At 57.6% G+C, this 21,880-nt stretch overlaps 2 protein-coding genes across 2 annotated transcripts; both read left to right on the top strand.

Moving 5' to 3' along the window:
* The first annotated feature begins 1,386 nt into the window (after nt 1-1,386).
* Nucleotides 1,387-5,166, top strand: LOC132374139 (uncharacterized). The gene is made up of 2 exons (XM_059937636.1): nt 1,387-3,476; nt 3,546-5,166. Exons 1-2 carry the CDS (start codon nt 1,387-1,389, stop codon nt 5,137-5,139), a joined length of 3,684 nt encoding a protein of 1,227 aa, XP_059793619.1. The 3' UTR covers nt 5,140-5,166.
* A 3,669-nt stretch (nt 5,167-8,835) lies between these two features.
* On the top strand, nt 8,836-19,395 carry CAMKV (CaM kinase like vesicle associated). Its single transcript, XM_059937634.1, has 11 exons — nt 8,836-8,989; nt 16,264-16,372; nt 16,483-16,614; nt 16,797-16,871; nt 17,086-17,224; nt 17,368-17,488; nt 17,647-17,722; nt 17,821-17,957; nt 18,118-18,196; nt 18,434-18,521; nt 18,818-19,395. Exons 2-11 carry the CDS (start codon nt 16,278-16,280, stop codon nt 19,388-19,390), a joined length of 1,515 nt encoding a protein of 504 aa, XP_059793617.1. The 5' UTR covers nt 8,836-8,989; nt 16,264-16,277; the 3' UTR covers nt 19,391-19,395.
* The last annotated feature ends 2,485 nt before the right edge of the window (nt 19,396-21,880 follow it).

Genomic DNA, 21,880 nt, shown 5'->3' with positions numbered 1-21,880 from the left:
ACCGTAAGCACTATTTTTAACTTCTGTGAAAACACACCGCTTCAGAGGACAAGACTAAAGCTTTGTTCTCCACAAACCTGTTTCCTGGGTAGAAAGACTGAGGCCTGAAAGGATAGCCCTGGAGGACAGAGGGAAGAGGCCCAGAGCTCATAACTGGGGGAAGGAGGAAGGTCTGACTCCACTCCAGTCAGAACCTCCAGACTCAGGCCTGTGGCACTGGTTGGTTCCCCAAACTAGGCCTGTCCTCTGTGGCTGCAGGGCACATCTGGGCCTCGGCTGGTGGTCCAGGCAGGTCCCACTCCTCCCTGACCTTCTGCCCATCTACAAAATGGAGGGTAGGACTGCCCACCTCGTCTAATAGCTTTCTATTCTGTGTGCTACCCAAGTCCAGTCCTTTGTCTAACTTGTCCTCACTGCGTATGCAGTTGTGCCCAATGTGTACCCAGTTCTGCACCCACCATACCCGCACTATGTAGCCAGCCCTGTGCCCACTGTGTGGACAGCCCCCTGACCACTGTGTCCCCACTGTGCCCCCACTGTGCCCCATCCTGTAATTTCCACTGGTGGCCTAGCTGTATGCCCAGTGTTCTGCCCCCCTTCTGGCCAAGGTGCAGTTGACACAATGTGACAAGAGCTAGAACATTCTGACTTGAGGGTTCTGAGCAGAGGCCCCACTCCCACCCGTGTCGTCCCCATCCCCACCTCTGTGGGATACTGGTCCTGGGCCTCAAGGACATGGGGCTCTGGGGAGGGGGCTCTGTGAGGCACAGGCGGAGGAAAACCATCTGGAGCAGAGAGACTGCCAAGGAGCTGCTGTCCCTGGAGCGGGAGCTGGGGAACATGGGGGAGGGGAGTTAGAGCCTGAGCCTGGGCCCCTCACCCACTTCTGCCTCTCAGGACTGAGTGGTGAAGCGGCTTTGCCCCCCACAAGGGCCTCGGGTCACACACTTGGAACTGCATCCCTGGGTCAGGGCTTAAGTGTCAAGTTGCCACGTGGGAAATGGGGAGAAAGAGCCAAGTCTGGCATCTGAGGTAAACTGGGAACCCAGGGGCTTCCTCAGTATCTCCCCTGCCTACCTTTTTCCCTTGGCCTTATACACGCTCTCGCCTCTAGGAGCACTGCCCTCCCTCTAGGGCTGGCCTGGGCAGAGTGGCCACCTGGCTGGCAAGGAGAGAGGAGGCCAGTCTAGGGTTGGCAGAATTCACTGGGGTCCCTTGGCCTTTCTATCTCTCAAGATTCCCTGGGCAGGCCCCCATTCCTCAGGGGGGTGGGGCCCCTGGTTTCCCACACTCTCTCACCCTCCCCCAGGTCACTGGGGGCTGTGATGTGTGGGGTTGCCATGGCAATGAAGTGGGGGCAGGGCACCTAGGGCATGGAGCAGGACTATGGAAGTCACCAAGAAAGTGGGGGGCCCTGATCCATCGGGCTCCCAGGGCCACCCCTCAGCTGGCAGCCAGCAGTTGGGCGGTGGCCCTAGAGGGTCCCAGGGACCATGGATAAACTCAGGATCTGTATACTTGAGGCAGGGGTTGTCACTGTCCACTGAGGCCATCCTTGATGGGGCCTATGGCTCAGCGTCCCAGGCCCATACCCACGAGCCCAGTCACCAGCAACTCTGGGACCCTGCTGAGGTTAGCTCCCAATGTGGCTGTGAGCGGGCCTCCCAGGATTCCCTGAGACTCTCCTCCACTAGCCCGTTTCCAGGCTCTATCGTGGGAGCCCAAACACATCTCGTCACAGAGAACAGGACCCTGGCTCTACCGGTGTGCAGGCGCAGTGACGGCACCAGTGACATGGCCCAGCATGGACTCTGCTGTTCCCGGCTTCAGGTGCAGATGGCGGGGGAGGGCAAGGCTCCAGCTAAAGTCCTAGTAGGCTGGGGCAAAGGCCCCTGCAGCCCCAACCAGACAGCCCCATTGGGCATTAGGAAGAGCCGGTGGCTACCGTATTTTCTTTCAGGGGAGGATGGCTCAGCTGCAGCCCAAGGTCCTCTTCTGGCTCCAGCCCAATATCAGGGCCAGGGCCAGTGCCCATGTCAGGCTCAGGCTCCTCCAACTCCAACTCGGGCAAATACTCCAGCTCTGGATACAATCCCAATGTCAGCAGCAGTTGAATCTTACACCTGCAACCTTGACCACCTGATGAATACCAATGCCATCACCAAGGGCCTGTCCCAAGACCTCTTGCCCAGGAAATGTGGCAACCAATGGTCAATCCAGTTGGAGTCTTCCAAAGGGGTCACATCCTGCCAGGACAAAGTGAATTTCCATTCTCAGGATGAGCCTGCCACCCCAGCACCCACTCCAAAAGAGTCCCCAGACCAGGCCCAGGAGCTCGAGGTTGCCCAAAGGCCGGTGTTACCAAGGCAGCCTGAGAACCAAGTGGAGAAGCCCATGGTCTGTACCTCCAGGCCAGGCAGCCCCAAACCAGGCTCAGGGCCCCCAGAAACCCCCAAGCCCCAGAGGGGTAACCAGGAGATCTGCAGCTCTCAGCCAGGTCAGCAGCCCCTCAATGCTTGCAGCAACACCTGCTCCAGTGTGCCGCCGTCTGCCTACCAAGTAACCTGCCACAACTCCTCCCCAGTACAGCCTCCCAGGGAAGCCACGCAGATACCCCCCTCCAGTGCCCCTACCTGCCAGCTCCAGGATACTGTGGAACACCGTGTGCTGGTGTTTGATATGGCCACGGGCAACACCAGGATGGGGCTGCTGTGCCATGACCCCATGGGCTCAAGGGCAGTGCTGGTGGGCCTCATGCCCAGCCACCCATCCATCTATGCCTCTGAAAATACGCTGTCCACCCGGCCGTTGGCCATGCCCATCCTCTCCCCTGACAGCGATGGCTCCAGCTTCTGGTCCACCACACCCATGGGGTTTAGCCCCGTGCCCTCCAGCCTTTCATCTGGAAGCTACCGAGAGGTGGCCCTGGTTCCCAAAGAGGCCAGGCTCAACCTGGAGTCACAAGGCTCCCCTGGTACTGAGACACCCATCAGGATGGGGATGCTCACTGAGCGTGTTCCACTGGGGATGCCCCTCCAATTTGGAGAGAGGATACTGAGCCATGCCCATGATCCTGGCTGGTCCAAACCTGATGCTGAAAAAAACGAAACTAGTCACACCATCTGGATGCAGGATGCCTCCGGGATGCAGCACACCTCTATAGTCCAGGCCAAGAAACTGCAGTGGACGAACTCAGAGCAGACCCCAGAGTCTGTACCACCAGCCAAAAACCAGCAGGTGCCCAGACCCCTGCTCCAGGAGGATGCAGGCAATCACAATCAGAAAGAGGTCATTATTGCTCACGCTGACAACCCTCAGGTCAAAGGTGCTGGGCACGCCCGCCTTGGTGGTCAGCCCCCACTAGCTGAGCAGCATCCCCTTTCCAGGCAGCCCCCTTCGACCGGTCAAGCTCCCTCTGCAGAGCAGCGTCCCCTTACCAGGCAGACCCACCTTTCTGGACAGCCACCCCTAGCTGAGCAGGCCCCCTCCACCAAGCAGCCCCCCCTTCCTCGTCGGCCCCCTCTCACTGGAGCCCCTATTGCCAGGCAGCTTTCTCTCACTAGGCAGCCTCCCTTTTCCCAAGAACCCCCCATCTCCAATGAGCCCACTCTCTCAAGAGGTCCCCCCACCACTAGGGAGCCTGGTCAGGCCTCCACCCTGTGCCAGGAAGGTGAGCCATTGGGCCGGCCTACCCATGTGGGGGTACTTCGGGTGACCCCGGCCCCTGAGGAGACCTGTGTCTATGTAAACAGAGAAAATGTTGGTGTCAGTGCTGGTCAAAGCTCCAGCTCACATCGGCTCTCATCCTGGCAACCTGGCGGCTCCCCCAGGGAGCAGGAGGAGCAGCTTTCCCTGATCACACTCACCACACCTGGTCCTGGCTGCAAGGTCTTGCCCATGGCCACGGTGGGCACTGAGCCCCACGGTCCCTGGTTCAAGCTGACAGCTGAGGACATTACACACTCGCCAGTGGTCTCGCAGCTTGGCCTTCTCCGAGGGGCCTGCTATGAGCTGGTGCCCACCATGGATGTTCTGCCAGTACGGTCCCCAGTGCTCTGCCGCCATTCACGGGGCCCCTACCAGGACATGGCAGCCGTGGTGATCGACACAGGCACAGGCTTCACCAAATGTGGACTGGCTGGAGAGGACCACGTCCTCAGTGTGCTGTCCTCACGCGTCCAGCTGCTCCAGCATCCAGTCCAGGGCCAGCCCAGGTACGCAGTGCCTGACAACCGAGAGGGTTCCTACTCGGTGCTGAATCGAGGAGTGGTCTCCGACTGGGATGCACTGGAGGTGCTGTGGCAGCACCTGTTCTATTGCAGGCTGGGTGTGCAGCCCGAGGAGCTGGCTGTGCTTGTGGCGGACTCACCCACCTCACCACGCACCAACCGAGAAAAGGTGGCTGAAATACTCTTTGAGCGTTTCCATGTGCCAGCCATGCAGACAGTGCATCAGGCCCTGCTGGCACTCTATGCTTATGGGCGGACCACTGGGCTGGTGCTGGGCAGTGGTCATGGCACCTCCTATGTGGCACCCATCATCACTGGGGATCTGGCCCCACTTGACACCTACCGGCTGGATGTGGCAGGTGCTGACCTCACTGAATACCTGGCTCAGCTGTTGCTGGCAGGTGGCCAGTCACTGTTCAAGGCATGGCTGGTCAACCAGATTAAAGAGGCCTGCTGCTATGTGGCCATGGACATGACAGCTGAGATGGCCCGTGCCCAGGCCCTGGCCCGGGTGGACTTTTTGCTTCCAGACAAGCAGGTCATCACACTGGGCTCTGAGCGCTTCTGCTGCCCCGAGGCCCTCTTCCAGCCCAATCTGCTAGGCCTCAATCAGCCGGGCCTTCCACAACTAGCCCTCCTAAGTATCAGCCGGCTGGAGGCCAAGCAGCAGGAGCAGCTGCTGGCCAATGTGGTGCTGGACGGTGGCGGCACCCTGTTGAGTGGCTTTCCTGAGCGCCTGAGACAGGAGCTCGGCCCCGGTGCCACTGTGCTGGGCTCTCCGCACCGTGCTGTTGCTGCTTGGCTTGGAGGCTCCATCATGGCGTCCCGGGACTCCTTCCAGAGCCTGTGGCTCAGCCGCCATGAGTACGAGGAGGAGGGTCCATGGGCCATCTATAAGTACCATCTGTGAGCACATAAAAGTTCTTTCTGGTTCTGCTTCTTTTGACCACTGTGGCATATTTTAGGCACAGGGTGGTGGAGGGAAGGGCAGGGGTCCAGGCATGTGGTCAGGGATGGGGACCTTGGCACTCCCAAGGCACACCCTGCCTCTACACACTGGAATTCCATGGGCCTTGGCAATCCTATCCTTTCCAGAGAGCCCCAGAGCCCCACGGCTGGCATTGGCCCTGGTCTAGCCTGACCTTTATTGCACCCCAAGGGCAACCACAGAGAGTGGCGGCTGTGGGTTTTGCCCTGTTGCCCTGGTGACAAGCTCAATTACCCTTGATTGCCAGCTCGTTGCCATGGCAATTTCAAACATAATGTAATAACCCACACAGCCTGGAGTGAGTCATGGGGGCGGGGGGGCAGCCCCCTCCCCTAGCTCCAGAGGAAAAGACTGCTTGCCTTCCCCCATGTTGGGCCCTCTACGGGGCGCTGAGGCCAGCAACACTGACAACAGCCAAACAGTTCTACAGATGGCTGGGGCCCTGGAGCACTTGTTACCCCCAAGGAGGGTCCCTGTCAGAGTCTGGGCTTCCTGGGGGAGCTGGCCTGATAATGCAGATACCTCCTAAAGTCAGAACCTTGGCTGGAGCTCTATGCTGGTTTGGCAGGTGCTTCTGTCAGCCAGTCAGAATATGAAGGTATAGGAGTGCTGGCCTTTGGTTCCCTGGGGCAGGAAATCAGGGTGGGGGGCTGATAAGTCCTGAATCCTGGGTGGGAGATACAACCTGAGCTGGGGGATGAGGCTCTGGCCTGCTTTGTAGTCTCTGTGGACATGGAGACTCACACCTTATCCTGCCTCTCTGACTATCAAGTTTTGGTGGGAGCCAGAACTGTCAACTTTGGGCTCCCTTTGCCTCCTCTGCCTCCCAAAATGGGCAGCCTCTGCCCACAGGGTGGCCAGGGTAAAGGCCTCGTCAGGAGATCTTCATAGAGGCTATGGTGCAATGCCAGTGCCAACTGCCCTGCTCTTGTCCCAAACTCCACTCTGTTTTAAAGGGCCTCCCGCTGTCCCTCTGGCCAGGGGAGTGGCTAGAAGCCATGGCTCCTGACCTTGTCTGGCTCTGAATAGTGGGGGTAGGAATAAAGGTCCATGTCTTCCATGGCCTGGAAGAGCTGAGAGGAAGAATTCAGCTGGTGTTGCTACTTTCTGCCTGGAGGGCAGCTGGAGGTTGAAGCCAAGACACTGAAGCCGGGACTTCCCTGGTGGTGCAGTGGTTAAGAATCCGCCTGTCGATGCAGGGGACACGGATTCGATACCTGGTCCGGGAAGATCCCACATGCCGCGGAGCCAATAAGCCCATGCGCCACAACTACTGAGCCTGTGTTCTAGAGCCTGTACTCTGCAACAAGAGAAGCCACTGCAACGAGAAGCACATGCACCGCAACGAAGAGTAGCCCCTGCTTGCCGCAACTAGAGAAAGCCCGCCTGAAGCAATGAAGACCCAATGCAGCCAAAATAAATAAATGAATTAATTAATTTTAAAAAAAAAGACACTGAAGCCCTACCCTGCTGGTGCCCCTCTGGCTGGGAGCTGAGGGACAAGCCATGCCCCTGTCCCAACCCTGGGCTCTCGCCTTTAGGTTGCCCTCTCCACAAAGGGCAAAGACCTGGCTATCCCCACACACACCTGAGAGTGAGGGGCTGCCCTTCGTGGAGAGACTAGAAATGGCCAATGATATGAGGTCATCACAGCCCCCACCCACCCCTGGGCATGGTCCACCCTCTTCCCATGTCCAGCTTTCACACTGTGAGTCAGCCCCCACGATCCTGAGGCCTGTGTCAGGTAGGAAGGGGAACAGTGGCTCTAGGGACTAGCTAGCTACAGCGTCCATGTGCACATGCAAGCAAGCATGCCTGAGTGCACACAGAACGCAAACACATGTGCCCCTGGGCACCGCTGCACACACTGTGCTGTTGCCATCTCCTTTGGCATAAGAGCACACACACACAGACATAATCACGTGTGCACATACACCCTGCCACGTGCTCACATACACCCTGCCACGTGCTCACCCACAGGCACATGGAGTGTGCACGGGACCAAGAAGAGGTGGAGCACTGCCAGCAGCAGGCAGGGCTCTAGCGAGCCACCTCTTCCCCTGCCTCTAAATCCCCCACATTCCAGCTTCTCCGTGGCCCAGCTTTTCTGTGCCTGGATAGCCATGATCTTCAGGAAAGGCAGAAAATGTGTGTGCCATGTGTGGGGTCAGCAAGCCATGGATCAGATGCACCATACAATGAAGGGAACCATTGTTTCAATGACAGTGGGCAGACAGCAGGAAAGACTGAGTGCCAGGACATTCATTCATTCTGCAGACATGAACTTAGCATACTGAGATGAGACACAGAGCTCTGCCCTGCAGATGCCCAGCTTGCCAGGAGATTCCTACCCAGTGGTGGAGTTGGTGCCATGAATGAGATCACCCAGAGCCCAGGGAGCCCAGAGGTGACACCCACCTGGCCTGGAAGCAGTGACCAAACCAGGGAAGGATGTGAAGGGCTCCTCAACACCCCCTCTCGAGAAAGATATTGAGGGGTCCTGATCGAGCAGTCATTTCCCAGGCTAGACTTCCAGCCCCAGCACGAGCTCCAACTTCCTCACTTGGGCAGTCACTCCTGTCAGCAGCTGTGGGGAACCATCCAGGAGAGACTCAATCAACATGGCCAGGGGTTTGGAGATGACCCCACCCAGGATGGGGTCAGAAGGCTTGCTGAGAGGGTTCTGGTTGGGTGGAGCCCAGTTTCAGGCACAGAGAAGCCTAAGTCTGGCCTTCAGATACTGGCCTCAAGGTTAGCGGGGGGGCGGGGCAAGCATTTGGTCCATGTGCCTCTGTGACAAGGGACAGAGAAATGGCCAAGGACTTCCTTCAGAGGCTCTTCCCGGCAGTTCTCAGCCTCCTCCAGTCAGGGGCCAGGTCTGGTGGGGCACCATGGTGCTGTAGTTCTCCTGTACCCCCATATCCCAGCCCAGGCCACCAGTAGTGATGCTGTTCATGAAGGGTTCGAGGGTGATTAAACTGTCAAGAAAGCAGAGTCTATGCCATGTCATAGGTAATTTTTAGAGCTTGAGAAATTCAGTGCCACACAGGAGGAGGTAGGCTGGGCCAGCCACCCTGGATGGGACCTTGCAGGAGGGGAGGGGAGGATGGGTAGGAGACTCTGCCACCAAGGTCTGGAGCCCTCACTTGCACACACACACCCCGGTGTGTTTACTAGCTAGGGGAGGCCTGTCTGTAGCACAGCTTGCCCTAGCGACTGCCCACTTGGTTCTAAGTGGGTTCCGCTCTTTGGGTCAGGTTTTGGGAGCTGGGCGGAACGCCAGTCCCCTGGGGACCACTATCTGCCAAGACACTCCTGTGCAGCTCCAGGACTCAGGCTTTCCCCACACCTTCTACTCCGCACCCTCTACAATGGGCATAGGAAGACCCCTCCGGTCCTTGTTGCCCGGTCAGTCCAAGGGCCTAAGGGAGCCTTTGAAAGCCTGGCCAGGGCCGGGCAGGCCAGTGCTCACCTTCTCTGCTGCCACCCCCTCCTCAGCCCTCCTTCGAGTGGGATTCCGGGCTCAGGCTCCTCCAGGGTCGGGGCGGAGCCGGCTGAGGGAGGCCCCGCCCCCAGCCCGCCCCCGGCCCGGGGTGCGAATCCGGGGCCGGCGAGCGGCGGGAGATGCTGGAGGTTCGCGAGCCGAAGTGGCTGCAGCTGGCGCCGCGTCTGCCCCGCGTGCCCGGAGCGGATTCTGCCCGCCGCCCCCGGAGCCCTCGGCGCCCCACTGAACCCGCGATCGCTTCCTCCCTGTGACCGACCAGCGCTGCAGGTGCGGGGTGACCCGGGAGGGGGTGGCGCCCCCGGAACGTACGTTGTGGGGTCTTAGGGGATTGAGTCTCTGGCTCGAGGTTCGGGTAGCCGAGTGCGCCGGGGCGCTGCAAGGGCTTGGGGTCCCGGCGGGGGCAGAGCACGCGGGCTCTGCAGATCCAGGGCTCGGCGTGCGGGGTTGGGCTAAAGTTCCCCATCGCCTCAGACGGCTCGGGGGTCCCAAGGGAAGCCTCTGAGACTCAAGTCCAGGCCAATCTCCCCTCCTTGTCCCCCATCCCACCTCCGTCTCGCTGGGCTCCTAATTGTGAAAACATTAACCCTCCAACATTCGTGGTGCCCCGTGGGGGTAGGGGCCGAGGGCTCAGCTGTACCTCTGGACTCCCAGAGCCGCCTCCGGCCCCTCCCAACTGCCCCCGGGCCCCCTCCCTCCCGCTAAGCAGTCACTAATTTCCATGACAACGAGAGTTCTTTATGGGCGACAACCTGAAGGGGGCTGGGCGGGGCTGCCGCGGGGTGGGGGAGGAGGCTCAAGCCCTTGGGGACCAGCAGCCCCCTAGCCAAGATCCATCTTCCAAGCCTGAATTCGAGGGCCCACCGGGGGTCCAGGACACCGACCCAGCGCTGCGCGGTGGGGTTGGGGGACGCACATGTTTCTGCTGGGAGGTGCGGGGCTGGGTGCTCACACGTGTGCCTCCCGCATGTGTGTTGCTGTGCCAGCGGGGGCGAGTCAGCAGCACTGGGGAAGGGGGTCAGGGTGGCAGCACGGTGGGGAGCAGGGCCCCCGGCTGGCAGGGTGAACAATGAGCGAGTGAGTTTCTGCTTTCCCCACCCTGTAGTGTCTGGCAGAGACCCTAGGCTCTCCCAGCCCCCCATAGCTCTGCCAAACTGCTTTTGTCCGCACCGTTAGGCAGAGCCTGCTTCACCAGGTTCCCTCCCAGGGAGCAGGGCTCTCTGTCCCTCACCAAAAGCTCAGTCTGCAGCAGTCCAGCCCCTGTCCTGCCACCCTCCTCCAAGGCCCAGGCTTTGAGCAACACCCCCCCCCCACCCCCGCCCAGGACCGCTTGCGGAGACCTGGTGCCCTTCCTGCCCCCCCACTCCCAGTTGATTCCTGCCAGCTTTAGGTACCTGCTGGGCCCCAGTTTCCTCAGCTGGGAAATTGGTGTCTCCACTCCCCTTGGTGTCAGGCGCCGGGCCCTGTGGTGGAGAAGAGGTCTCTCTTCCTTTCTTTTACAGCATTTGGTGTGGGCCCCCAGGTGCCATAGGCTGCCTTTCCCGTATCAGCTTCTGGCCCTCCTCTCCAGCCCTTGTCCTGGCAGGTGGGCAGTCCTTGCCCTGGGAGAAGACCACAGAGTCAGTGATCTCCATCCAGGGAAACTGAGGCATAGTGGAGGGATGCTGTGCAGTTGTTGTCCTGTTTCTAGGTTGCTTGGGGTGCTGTTTCTGGCCCTCAGACAGGATCCACTGTCGGGGAGGGGGACGGTGGAGGCAGGGAATTAGGCTGAGCTGCAAGAGAGGCCCTGGGGACCCAAGGCCTCTAGAGGACAGCAGATGGGGGTGGGGGTGGCTGGGGAGTCTAGGCAGAGCTGGGTCAGCTGAGAGGAGGGGCTGTAAAGGGAAGCAGCCAGGTCTCCAAGCTTCATTTCCATCCCCCAAGGCTGTGCCTTCGACATGTTGGACCTGCCTCACCTAAGCTGCTGTGATGACAGGGAGAGAGGCTGAGGAACTGTTCTGAGGGGACCGCAACAGCTGGCCTCTTTCCCAGAGCTACGACTGTCCCACACCAAGTTCAGTGCATGTCTAGGGGAATACAGGAGGGGTCAGTCTCAGAGGTCCAGGCATCAGGGGCAGCTCCTGGTCCAGGTGTGCAGAGCACATGGTCATGGAGGCCTTAGGGCTCTGCTGGGCATCCACAGGCCCCTTTGAAACCCCCTGCCCACCTTCCCTCCTGTGTTCTTGTGCCTGCATCCTTTTTACTATGTCGACTCTTTACTCCGCTTCCATCACAGATTCTGCCTTTGTCTTTCTGTGTCCCTGCCCCTCTCTTTTCTAAAGTCTCTCAGTTCCCCACCTCCCCTTCCTTGATGGGGACCAGGGTCACAGAACCCATGGGGAAAGAATCAGGCCAAAGTCTCAGGGAATTCTTGGAGAATTTGAATAACACCTCTCCCTTCCCTTCCCCTCCCCTCCCCTCCCTTCTCCGGTTTAAAAAACTTCCATCACCATAGCAACCCTTTACTCTGGGGCCTTCCCTGAATTTCCCCTCCTCCGCTCAGAGGGAAGCAGGGCCCCCAGTGAATTTTCCTTCAGGGGCTCAAAGATGGGGACCCCAGGTGCCTGGAAGGGGCCAGCTGGCTCTGGCTCTGCCTGCATATTGAAGGCTGAACTTTCTGGAGGCAGCACCTGATCGCATGCCCACCCCTGAGACTGGAGAGCACCCCCGCCCTCTGCCTGCGCCCTCATTAGGTGGGAGAGCGTCAGCAGCAGGAACTACGGACCATGATTTAGCTAGAGCCTGAGGCCCAGCCAGGGCAGCTCCCTGCCCAGTTACCTAAAGCAGTTGGATGGTGGGCGAGAAACTTGACTCTGCCCCCTGACACAGACCTGAGAGTGAGGTCTCTATTTCTGCCCGCCCTGCATCCTGCGGGTGAGGTCTCTGCGGCAGGCTGGGCAGAGCTTGGGCCTAGGCATGTCTATTACAGCAGGAAACCCAGCCCCAGTCCCTGAGAGAGGAGAGCAGGGAAGGGGAGGGGTTGCCTGCAGGCTGGTGTTCACAGCTGCCACTAAATTGGGAGGTGTTGCCCACAGTTGTTGGGAGGCAGCTGGAGGCCTCCTGGGCCCCCCCTGGCCTCCCTAGGTTTACTGCAAGGTCTGAAGCCCCAAATGGCAGAGGACCAGGGTGGCAGGTAACTCCTGTTTATGGCTACAAAAGGTGGGGCTTGAATCAGGCTGACCCCAGTAGAGGAGGGGCCAGGACTCTCTGTGGGACCCCTGGGCCTCTGGAGCTGGCCTCTGTCCTATTCGGGCTTCCCCTGGGCCAGACTTGTCTTAGGCTACAGTAGGGTCCCTAGGGGACCCTTTATTATCAAGGCAGATGCTCCATCAGCATTGCCTGAGGGGCCAGACCTGAGGAGCAGGCAGTAGCTAGGGAATGCTTGGCCCTCAGGCTCCCTTAGAGGCTCCCCCAGTCTCTGCACTTCCCCTAAGCTCCCTTTGGACCGCCCCCTGTGCACACCAGTCAGTTTCTCTGTAGAGAATGGAAGGAACCATGTCTTTAGGGAAATGGCAGCTATGGGACTTCTGTGCCCTCCCATGTCCCAGTGTGGACTTAAGGCCGAGCCCAGGTCCCGTGTCATTGCGCGGGGAGCTCTCTATTGTTGGATGCTGAGTCTGGGCTGTCCAGGCCATGGGGGTGAGAAATGCACACCCTCTTTCTGCCTGGCCTTCTACTGTTCTTGAAGCCGTCCCTCAGCTTCTCCCTGCTTTGGGGCCAGGGCCCCCTTGTTGCAAGCAGGTGCCAGGGGCTTGGTACGCACACCGGCAGCCTCCTAGGCAGCAGCAGTGGGTAGCAGATGGTAGAGTGGGTGGGGGTGGAGGGGACCAAGATGCTAATCTGAAGCAGGGCCCCCTTTTCTCCTCTCTTTGCCCTGGGGCCAGGTTGGGGGTGGAGGCAAGTGAGTGCAGTTAGGTTGGTGAGGAGAGGCAGTGACTGGCTGAGATAAGGGCCGCCGTGGGAGGGAGGAGACAGATCTGTCCCTGCCCCTGCCATGAGGCTTCAGGACATGGCTCCAGGCTGATGTGACTGAGCAGAGGCCCGGATTTCCGTGGTGGAGACAGACCCCCATGATCAGCCCTGGGTCCCTGCGGGTACGAGTGCCTATGCACGGCCAAAAGCTGGGCCAAGATCAGGGACAGGCACGTACAAAACCTCCCACGCCGTGCGGCTGAGCAGGGAGCTATTGGTGTGGGGTGGGTGGAGGTGGAGTTTGTGGAAGTTATCTCAGCGAAGGGAGGTTTTGAGCCTGGAGCTTCAGGATTGTTGCAGCCAATCTGTGGCACAAATAACCTTATAATGTCAGAAATCACAATGAAAGAAGAGATTTAGCCCTGGTCTCAGCACCTAGCTCATGTGGAGGCTGCTCCACAGAGAGGCCAGGATGGGCAGTGCCCTTGCCAGTGCCCACAATTCCTGCCATTGGATGGACACAGTTGAGCTGGCGAGTCACCTGTTGTTGGTTGTTTAGGTAGTTGCTGATTTTTTTAATGTTAAAAATAACTCTGCCGTGACAAATAGGATACTGATGGGAGGCTTTGGGGGAAGGGCATTCCTGCCAGAGGGAATAGTGTAAGCAGAGCAGCAGAGCTGGGACACAGGTCCCTCCCAGTCCTCCTGGGGGACCTGTAGGCTGGGGTACAACCCTCCCACCCAGTACAGGGCCCTTGGATTGCAGCCTGGGAAGGGAATCGCTGCACATAAGAGCCACTGAGGGGACTGATGCAAGCCCCCTCCCCCGGATTGTTTGGGCATAGAGATGGGTGGCCGGCAGTGGTGGGTGGCCATGCCTCTGCTCTCAGCTGTGAGAGTGGGATTCTAGCCATAGGCTCCTTCCCGGCAGATGCAGAAGCAGGGTTGTGACCATGGTGGCAAAGATACGCAGGCAGGGACGATCTTCAAAGCTTCTCTTGTTTGCCTCTGCAGTGCCTCACAAGATGGCTTAAGCCCTAGCTTGAATCACACTGATGAAATGCGTTTGTGTTGCCTGAGCCCAAAGAACCTGGATGCGGGAATGATGGAATTTGTTCCCTAAAGCGGAGGGCAAATTTGAGGGAGAACTTTCAGGACTGGGTGCCCTGGGAAGTGGGTAGCCTCCACCTGGGAGGAAGCAAGCAGCAGCCAGGGCTGACCAGGGGGCTTGTGTGGGTCCTGGCCTTTGACCCTGGCTGGCAGAGTCCCTCTGACCTAGCTGCTTCCTCTGGTGGTGGCTTCCTCTCTCCTCCACTACCCTGTGGCTATGAGTCACTTCAGGTAGGGGGCATCTAGGTAGCCAAGGCCCCAGCCCAGCCCCTTTGCATAGCAAGTGCTAATCGGAGTGGAGGGAGACTATGCACAGTCAGCAGAGGCAGAGCAGTTTCAATGCAGCCTCAGTGTGAAGTGCGTTATCATCCCAGTGTCACACCAACCAGGCATTAAGGAGGCTGACTCTGGGTCAGGTCTGGAAAGGTCCAGACACTGTCACCAATTCCCCTCCTGAAGTTTACCTCTGAGCAAGGGCCGTGAGTGCCTTTTCCTGTGGGTGCTGGAGCCAGTCCACTCAGCACCACAAGTGAGGATTGGGCTGGCAGGGTTGCAGACCCGTGGGGTGCCACGCTCCGGGTGCCAGAGTGCCTGGAACCTACTGGAGTCAGCTGCATGTGGTCATCCTTGTGCCTGGAATAGCCACCCCTGGCCAGGGGCCTCTCCCCTGGACCTGATGGTCCAGGTCTCCTGCGGGCCCTGGCAGTGAGGCACTAGGCAGGCTTGTCTTGCTTTTCTGGACCATTACCCCTTCATGCCTCCTGGCAAATCCTTTCCGTCTAAGGCCCAGCCCTAATGCTGCTTCTTCCTCAAAGCCTTTCCTCATTTCTCTACCCAGATGGGGGTTCTCCCTCTGAAGAATCCCCCAAGCAATATTTATTTATTTTTATTTATTTATTTATTTATTTGGTTGCACTGGGTCTTAGTTGTGGCAGGCGGGCTCCTTAGTTACGGCTCATCAGCTCCTTAGTTGCAGCACACGGGCTCCTTAGTTGTGGCATGTGAACTCTTAGTTGCGGCATGCATGTGGGATCTAGTTCCCTGACCAGGGATCAAACCCGGGCCCCCTGCACTGGGGGCGTGGAGTCTTATCCACTGCGCCACCAGGGAATTCCTGCAGTATTTATTAAATCAGTAAAAGTAATCACAGTACAAATCCTAACAGAAAATTAATAAACAATAGATATAAATCTGCCCCTCTGACACCCAATTCTTTCCCCCAAAGAGAACTCTTATTTTCTCCCAGAAAATAGTCTGTGAGTGTACACAGGTATATAAACTTAAAAAAATTTACCCCAATGTAGCACCCTTTACCCACCATTCTGTCCCCTGCTTTTTTTCAGAGACTGTCCTACAGCAGCACATTTTAATCTATTTTATGCTTTTTAATAGCTATCAAGTATTCTTCAGTATGGATAGCCATAATTTTTATTAACATTTTTTTTTGTGAAATATAAGAAAGATCTAGGAATGTGCCCAATACGTGTATGTACATTTTTACAAATTATTATAAAGTTGAACACCTGTTAAACCACGACTCAGGTGGTTCTCAGGTTCAGAAATAGGTCCTCCAGAATCCCCCCACCACCAATCACAACCTCTTTGTTTCTCTTAGAAAGACTCATGGTGTTTATTTCCTAGTGTTTCTTTATAATTTTACCAGTATGTCTGTATCCTTAAACAGTATAGGTAGTTCTGCCTGTTTTGAACTCTGTATCAGTAGAATCACACTATATGTATTTGGTATTTTTTTCACTCAACACTGTATTGGTGAGATTGACCATGTGCTTGCATAGAGCTGTAGCTCCTCATTTCCATTGTTTTGTAACAATATTCCATTGTGTGACTGACTCTACCACAGTACATCCTGCTCTTGATGGATATGTGGGCTGTTTCCAGTTTGGGGCAATTCTGAATATTGCAGCCATGAGCACTCTTGTACGAGTGTCCTGCTGCACAAATGTACATAGTTAGCAGTGCAATTGTTGGTGCACAGGATATGTTCGACTTCAGTAGTTTTACCAAACTGTTTTGCAAAGGGGAGACTTGCCATCCACCAGCATTGCTCGTGTTCTCCACATCTTTGCCAACACTTGGCATCTTCAGACTTGCGGAAATGATTCTCTGATGGGTGGGTAGATACAGCCCCCTTCATCTGTGGAATTACTGAAATTTAAATAAATCATTTGATAAATCTTCTTTTGATTGTATATAATGCAAAGTGATTCACGGATATGTCAGTTTACTATATTTTTCATAAGCGCAGGGGCTTGTTGTAGTTCGGGCAGCCAAGCTGAGTGGTTGGAGGTACAGCCAGAAAAAGCAGGCACTGGATCTGAGCCTGATCACCCTCTAGCCCTTCCTGGTATAGACTCTGCCTCTGACTTGGTCTGAGACAGGTTGGGGTTTCCCAAACGCAACCTTTACATTGTGGGGAGAAGTGGGCTGTGGTACAGCTGAACCAGACTCCATCCTGCCCGCAGCTCAGAGCCCGGCAATGCCGTTTGGGTGTGTGACTCTGGGTGACAAGAAGAACTATAACCAGCCATCGGAGGTGACTGACAGATATGATTTGGGACAGGTCATCAAGACGTGAGTGCCGGGTCTGTTGGGCAAGGGTGGGCGGGCAAGGGCTGGAGAAAGGGGAGCAGAGTACAGCCCACGCTGAAGCCAGGGCTGAGTGGAGTGCCTGCTGGCTGCAGTGAGGAGTTCTGTGAGATCTTCCGGGCCAAGGACAAGACAACAGGCAAGCTGCACACCTGCAAGAAATTCCAGAAGCGGGATGGCCGCAAGGTGCGGAAGGCAGCCAAGAACGAGATAGGCATCCTCAAGATGTGAGTATGAGGCCCAGTGGTGGGGTGGGGTAGGGGAGGTAGCCAGGAAGGGCTTCGAGGTCCGGACACCTCAAGCAGTACCAGCCTCTGGCCAGTTAGTCTGCTGTGGCTCACAGTGGCAACCAGAGCCTCTCTTAGGGGTTCAGCCAGCCCTATCTACTGGTTCTTCTCTCTGTTGCCAGGGTGAAGCATCCCAACATCCTGCAACTGGTGGATGTGTTTGTGACCCGCAAGGAGTACTTTATCTTCCTGGAGCTGTGAGTGTGGGTCTGGGGTTCCAGGATTCCTCAGTCCCCCAGGTCTTTATCTGCTCTGCCCTCTGCAGCCAGGGAAAGCCCCCCTTCTGGATCCTTGGGGTCCCAGGTCCCTGTGCCTTGCCCAGTCAGCTGCCAGGTGTAGGCAGCCTGCCCACGTGCTCCTGCCCCACCCCCGATCCTGCCCACGCCGGGCTCAGGGGCTGGTGTCCCTCAGGGCCACGGGGAGGGAGGTGTTTGACTGGATCCTGGACCAGGGCTACTACTCGGAGCGAGACACGAGCAACGTGGTGCGGCAGGTCCTGGAGGCGGTGGCCTACCTGCACTCACTCAAGATCGTGCACAGGAACCTCAAGGTGAGGCCAGCAATCAGGTCAAAGGGTCAATTGGCAGCCGGCCTGGGGCTGGGGTGGGCAGCACCTCAGGGCCGTGATCCAGCCTCTGAGGGTTTCATGGTCTCTTCCTCTGCCCACCCACATGCCATTCCTGGTTGGAGCAGCTGGAGAACCTGGTTTACTACAACCGGTTGAAGAACTCAAAGATCGTCATCAGCGACTTTCACCTGGCTAAGCTAGAGAATGGCCTCATCAAGGAGCCCTGTGGGACCCCCGAGTACCTGGGCAAGCAGGGAGTGGGGCGGGGCAGGGTGGGACACAGCCTTCAATGAGTGGCTCTGGGTAGGGGGGGGGGAAGGAAGTCCCTATCCCAGCAAATGGGTGTGAGCGGTACAAGGCCTGGCCAGGCCTGATATTGACGAGCAGGTGGACACTGTTTGCAGCCCCAGAGGTGGTAGGCCGGCAGCGGTATGGACGCCCTGTGGACTGCTGGGCCATTGGAGTCATCATGTACATCCTGTGAGTGGATAAGCCGGCAAACAGCCTGGCAGCCAGGTGGGGTGGAGGTCTGTGTCCATGGCCTTCCTGAGTGACCCTGTCCTTGGGCCCCTGCGCAGGCTTTCAGGGAATCCACCTTTCTATGAGGAGGTGGAGGAAGATGACTATGAGAACCACGACAAGAATCTCTTCCGCAAGATCCTGGCTGGCGACTATGAGTTTGACTCTCCATACTGGGATGACATTTCGCAGGCGGGTGAGGAGGTGCCCAGCATGAGGGCAGAGTGAAGGGTTGGCGTGGGGGACTGCTCTCAGCTTCCTCTGTTGGACTCTGATCCTATCCCCGAGCCCATTCATCACCTCTAGACAGTGAAATGGGGTGCCCAAGCCTAGCCTCTCCCTGGCTTTGTCCCCAGCCAAAGACCTGGTCACAAGGCTGATGGAGGTGGAGCAAGACCAGCGGATCACCGCGGAAGAGGCCATTTCCCATGAGTGGTGAGCAGGGCCCAGGGAGAATGGGAGGAGAGGCCAGGGGTCCCTTGGCCTCTGTCCTCCTCATACCTAGCAGCATCTATCCTTGAGGCCTCAAATTGGGGTTCAGGGGGCACCCAGAGCTCAGGCCAGCCCAGAGGATCTGCCTGGTAACCCTTGGATCTTACAAGGAAAGGGCTGGGCACAGTCTCCATGAAGGCCATACCCCCTCAGATCCAGACGCACTTGCACCCTTTCCAGGATTTCTGGCAATGCTGCTTCTGATAAGAACATCAAGGATGGTGTCTGTGCCCAGATTGAAAAGAACTTTGCCAGGGCTAAGTGGAAGGTAAGGCTTGGATGGCTCCCTTTCCTGGCTTGATCCCAAGTGCTCCTTCTGGCACCACAGTTTCTTGCCTGCATCACACCCCTGCAGCCACACACAGGCTTTTCTTCAACCATCAGGTGTAGCTGTAGCCACTGCTACTACCTTAGGCAGGTGTGCTGAGCAGCTGGGTCCCTGGTCCTGGGTTGGTCAGAGGCAGCCAGAGCACGATGGAATGGTCTGGGTTTGGCCTTCGCAAAGGAATGGATCCAGCTTCTGTAAGCCTCGCTCTGAGCCTGTCTCCACTGTCCTTCTTTCAGAAGGCTGTCCGAGTGACCACCCTCATGAAACGGCTCAGGGCACCAGAGCAGTCCAGCACGGCTGCAGCCCAGTCTGCCCCAGCCACAGACACTGCCACCTCTGGGGCTGCAGGCGGGGCCACAGCCGCAAGTGGAGCTGCCCCAGCCCTTGGGGGCAGTGCCACCCCAGCCACAGCGGGTGATGTTACGAAGAGCGATAATGTAGCCCCTGCAGACCGTAGTGCCACCCCAGCCACAGATGGCAGTGCCACTCCAGCCACTGATGGGAGCATCACCCCAGCCACTGATGGGAGCATCACCCCAGCCACTGATGGAAGTGTCACCCCAGCCACCGACAGAAGTGTTACTCCAGCCACTGATGGGAGAGCCACACCAGCCGTGGAAGAGAGCACCGTGCCCACTACCCAAAGCAGTGCCACACTGGCCACCAAGGCTGCTGCCACCCCTGAGCCGGCTTTGGCCCAGCCGGACAGCACAGCCCCAGGGGGCGCAACAGGCCAGGCTCCACCCTCTAGTAAAGGGGAAGAGGCTGCTGGCTCTGCCCAGGAGTCTCGGAGGGAGGAGACCAGCTGAGTGGGCAGGCTGTGGGGGGGGTGGGGGATGGGCAGGAGGGTGGGAGAGTGGATGAGGGGCTTCTCACTGTACAGAGAGTCACTGGCATGATGCCCTCGCTCCCCCCCGCCCCAGCCTCCCAGCATGGGGCATGTCTGGGGGCCACAGGAGAGCAGTTTCATCTCCTGTGTGTATGTGTGTGAGTGGTGGGCAGGCCAGAGGCAGGACCAGCCCCAGCCCCTGCATGGATTCCTTGTGGCTTTTCTGTCTTGCTAGCTTCATCAGTTTCTGTTTCTTGTGGGATGCTGCTCTAGGGATACTCAGGAGGTCCCTGCACCCCTCCCCCTTCCCTTTTTGCCTCACAATTCCCCCAGGCAGGCCCTGCAGGTCCCATCCTCTCCCAGGCCCTAAATTGGGTGGCCTTGCCCTGAGAGCTGGTCCTCCAGCGAGGCCCTGTCAGCGGTCTTAGGCTCCTGCACATGAAGGTATGTGCCTGTGGTGTGTGGGCTGCTCTAGGAGTGGAAACAGGCTGGTATAGAGAATGCTATAATCTCAGGCAGTATGCTTTAAGACAAGACTGGTCACATGGCTGGGGGCACTGCTTGGTAGCCATGGGGGTCCTCAGAAGTGAAAGAGAATGAGTTGGAGGCTAGAAGCCTCCATCTTTGTCCCTGGGAAGTCTCTCCCAAGACTCTTGTTCTATTTCCTGCCCTCCTGGGTCCTGCAGTGGGTTGCCCTGTGCCCTGAACTGCCTGGGCCTGTAAGGGGAAGGAGGAGCAATGAGGATGTGGCAATGAGATCTGGGAGGGCAGAGTGCAGGCCCAGCACCTAGTGTATCAGCCTAGCTGGGTCCTTACCCTGGGCCAAACAAGGAGTGCTGCCCCTGGCTCTTCCCACATGGGCTCCCTCAGGCTCAGTCCACAGTCCTCTCCATCCCTGGGGGCCTGCTGTATGGCAGTGTCCCATAGTCTGATTCGGGGTTTGCCCTTCACAGGGGCAGATTTTCTGCTCTCTCAATTCAACAACAAAATAGAGAGGAACCCCCTCTGTCTATGACCCACTTTCCCTTCTATCAAGGCTTGGAGAGAGGCCCAGGTGCCTCTGAGCCATGCTGAGTTGCTTTTGCTGGAATGAGGGAGTGGAACAAAGCTCCCCAGTTTCCTAATGGAGGCTCCTGGCAGGTGCCCTTTGTCAGACCCCACTACAGCCTGGGCAGGCAGCCGCACTGGTCCTGGCCCTCGCTTGGCACTTGGGGGTAGTCCTGCCCTTCTCCCTGCATGCCTGTGGGTCTGCTCTGGTGTATGAAGGTCGGTGGGCTGTGTACCTGCTGAACCTGGCAAATAAATGTCACTCTGCCAAAGCCTCTGGCCACCCTCTCGCCTTTGCTTCCTCTATATTACTGGGGAAGGGCCCCTGGAAGGCAGTGGGGAGGGGAGAGGCCGGGAGTTAGGTTCACAGGTAGTGAGTGGTCTGTGCTCAGTGCCATGCGATTGCTTGGGCTGAGAGTACAGATCATCCCTGCCACAGGGTGTTCCTTGATGGTGTGGCAGGGTCCTCTGGACCCCAGAAATCCATGTGGGTGGTGGGTACCGTGCTGGGCTTGTGCCGAGGAATAACCTCTGGGCTACTGTTCTCACAAGTCCTGTTGAACAAGGAGCCCTTATCTTGACTTAGGCCTAGACCTGGAACCCACCAAGTGCCATCCACCATAGGGAGAGACCTTTGGGCTTCCCTGGGTTGGGGAGTGGATGCAGGGTGGGCATTACACAAAGATTCTAGCCTGCCCTTTGTGTTGATTCCTCTTTCCTGTAAACAACACCTTTGCTTTCCACATAGGCCCCAAGGACTTCACTCTGGGTCTACTTCAGGTGGAACAGATCAGCTTTATATTATGGGGCTCTGTACAAGGTTTTTTTCTGGGGAGAGGGGAGTAACACTGCTAAAAATAATTAATCATGAAAACTCCTAGGAATACTTGTTCCAGCCCAGATCAGTCCAGGTGAACTCACCAGGTATGCTGCTCTTTCTCAGAGACGACCCCAAAGATAACTTCTCTGATGTGGGAATAAGAAAAAGGTTTGTTAGTCACTCATCTATGAAGCATCTGGGCCTCCAAAATTCCAACCCTACTGCAGTCCCGAGGCAAAACTTGATCCTCCTGAGAGCTAGGAGCTAAAGTCAGGATACTGGCCCTGCCGCCTCTAAACTTAGGGATCATCAAGCTTTGCTTGTATAGAGCCAGGGTGAGCTTGAGGTGTCTGGACCTGTGTCCATCTTTCTAGGACCACTCAGAGCGGAAGGCTGAGAGGGTGGAGCGTTCTTTTGGTCTGGGAACTATGGGCTTCCACCATATGGTCGAGCACTGTCCAGAGCCCAGGGGACCCGCTCTCCATCGGGACCGTCGTCCCATTCCCCTACGGCCGCGGTCTTCTCGACTCCCCCGAAGTGCAGAGGAGGCTGCGCCGAGAGAACAAGGCTGAGAAGCCCGTGCCCAGCGCACCTGGCACCAGC

This window comes from Balaenoptera ricei, chromosome 11 (assembly GCF_028023285.1).
Source record: "Balaenoptera ricei isolate mBalRic1 chromosome 11, mBalRic1.hap2, whole genome shotgun sequence".
In the NCBI taxonomy this organism is placed as follows: Eukaryota; Metazoa; Chordata; class Mammalia; order Artiodactyla; family Balaenopteridae; genus Balaenoptera; species Balaenoptera ricei.
This window is presented reverse-complemented; position numbering and strand designations above follow the sequence as displayed.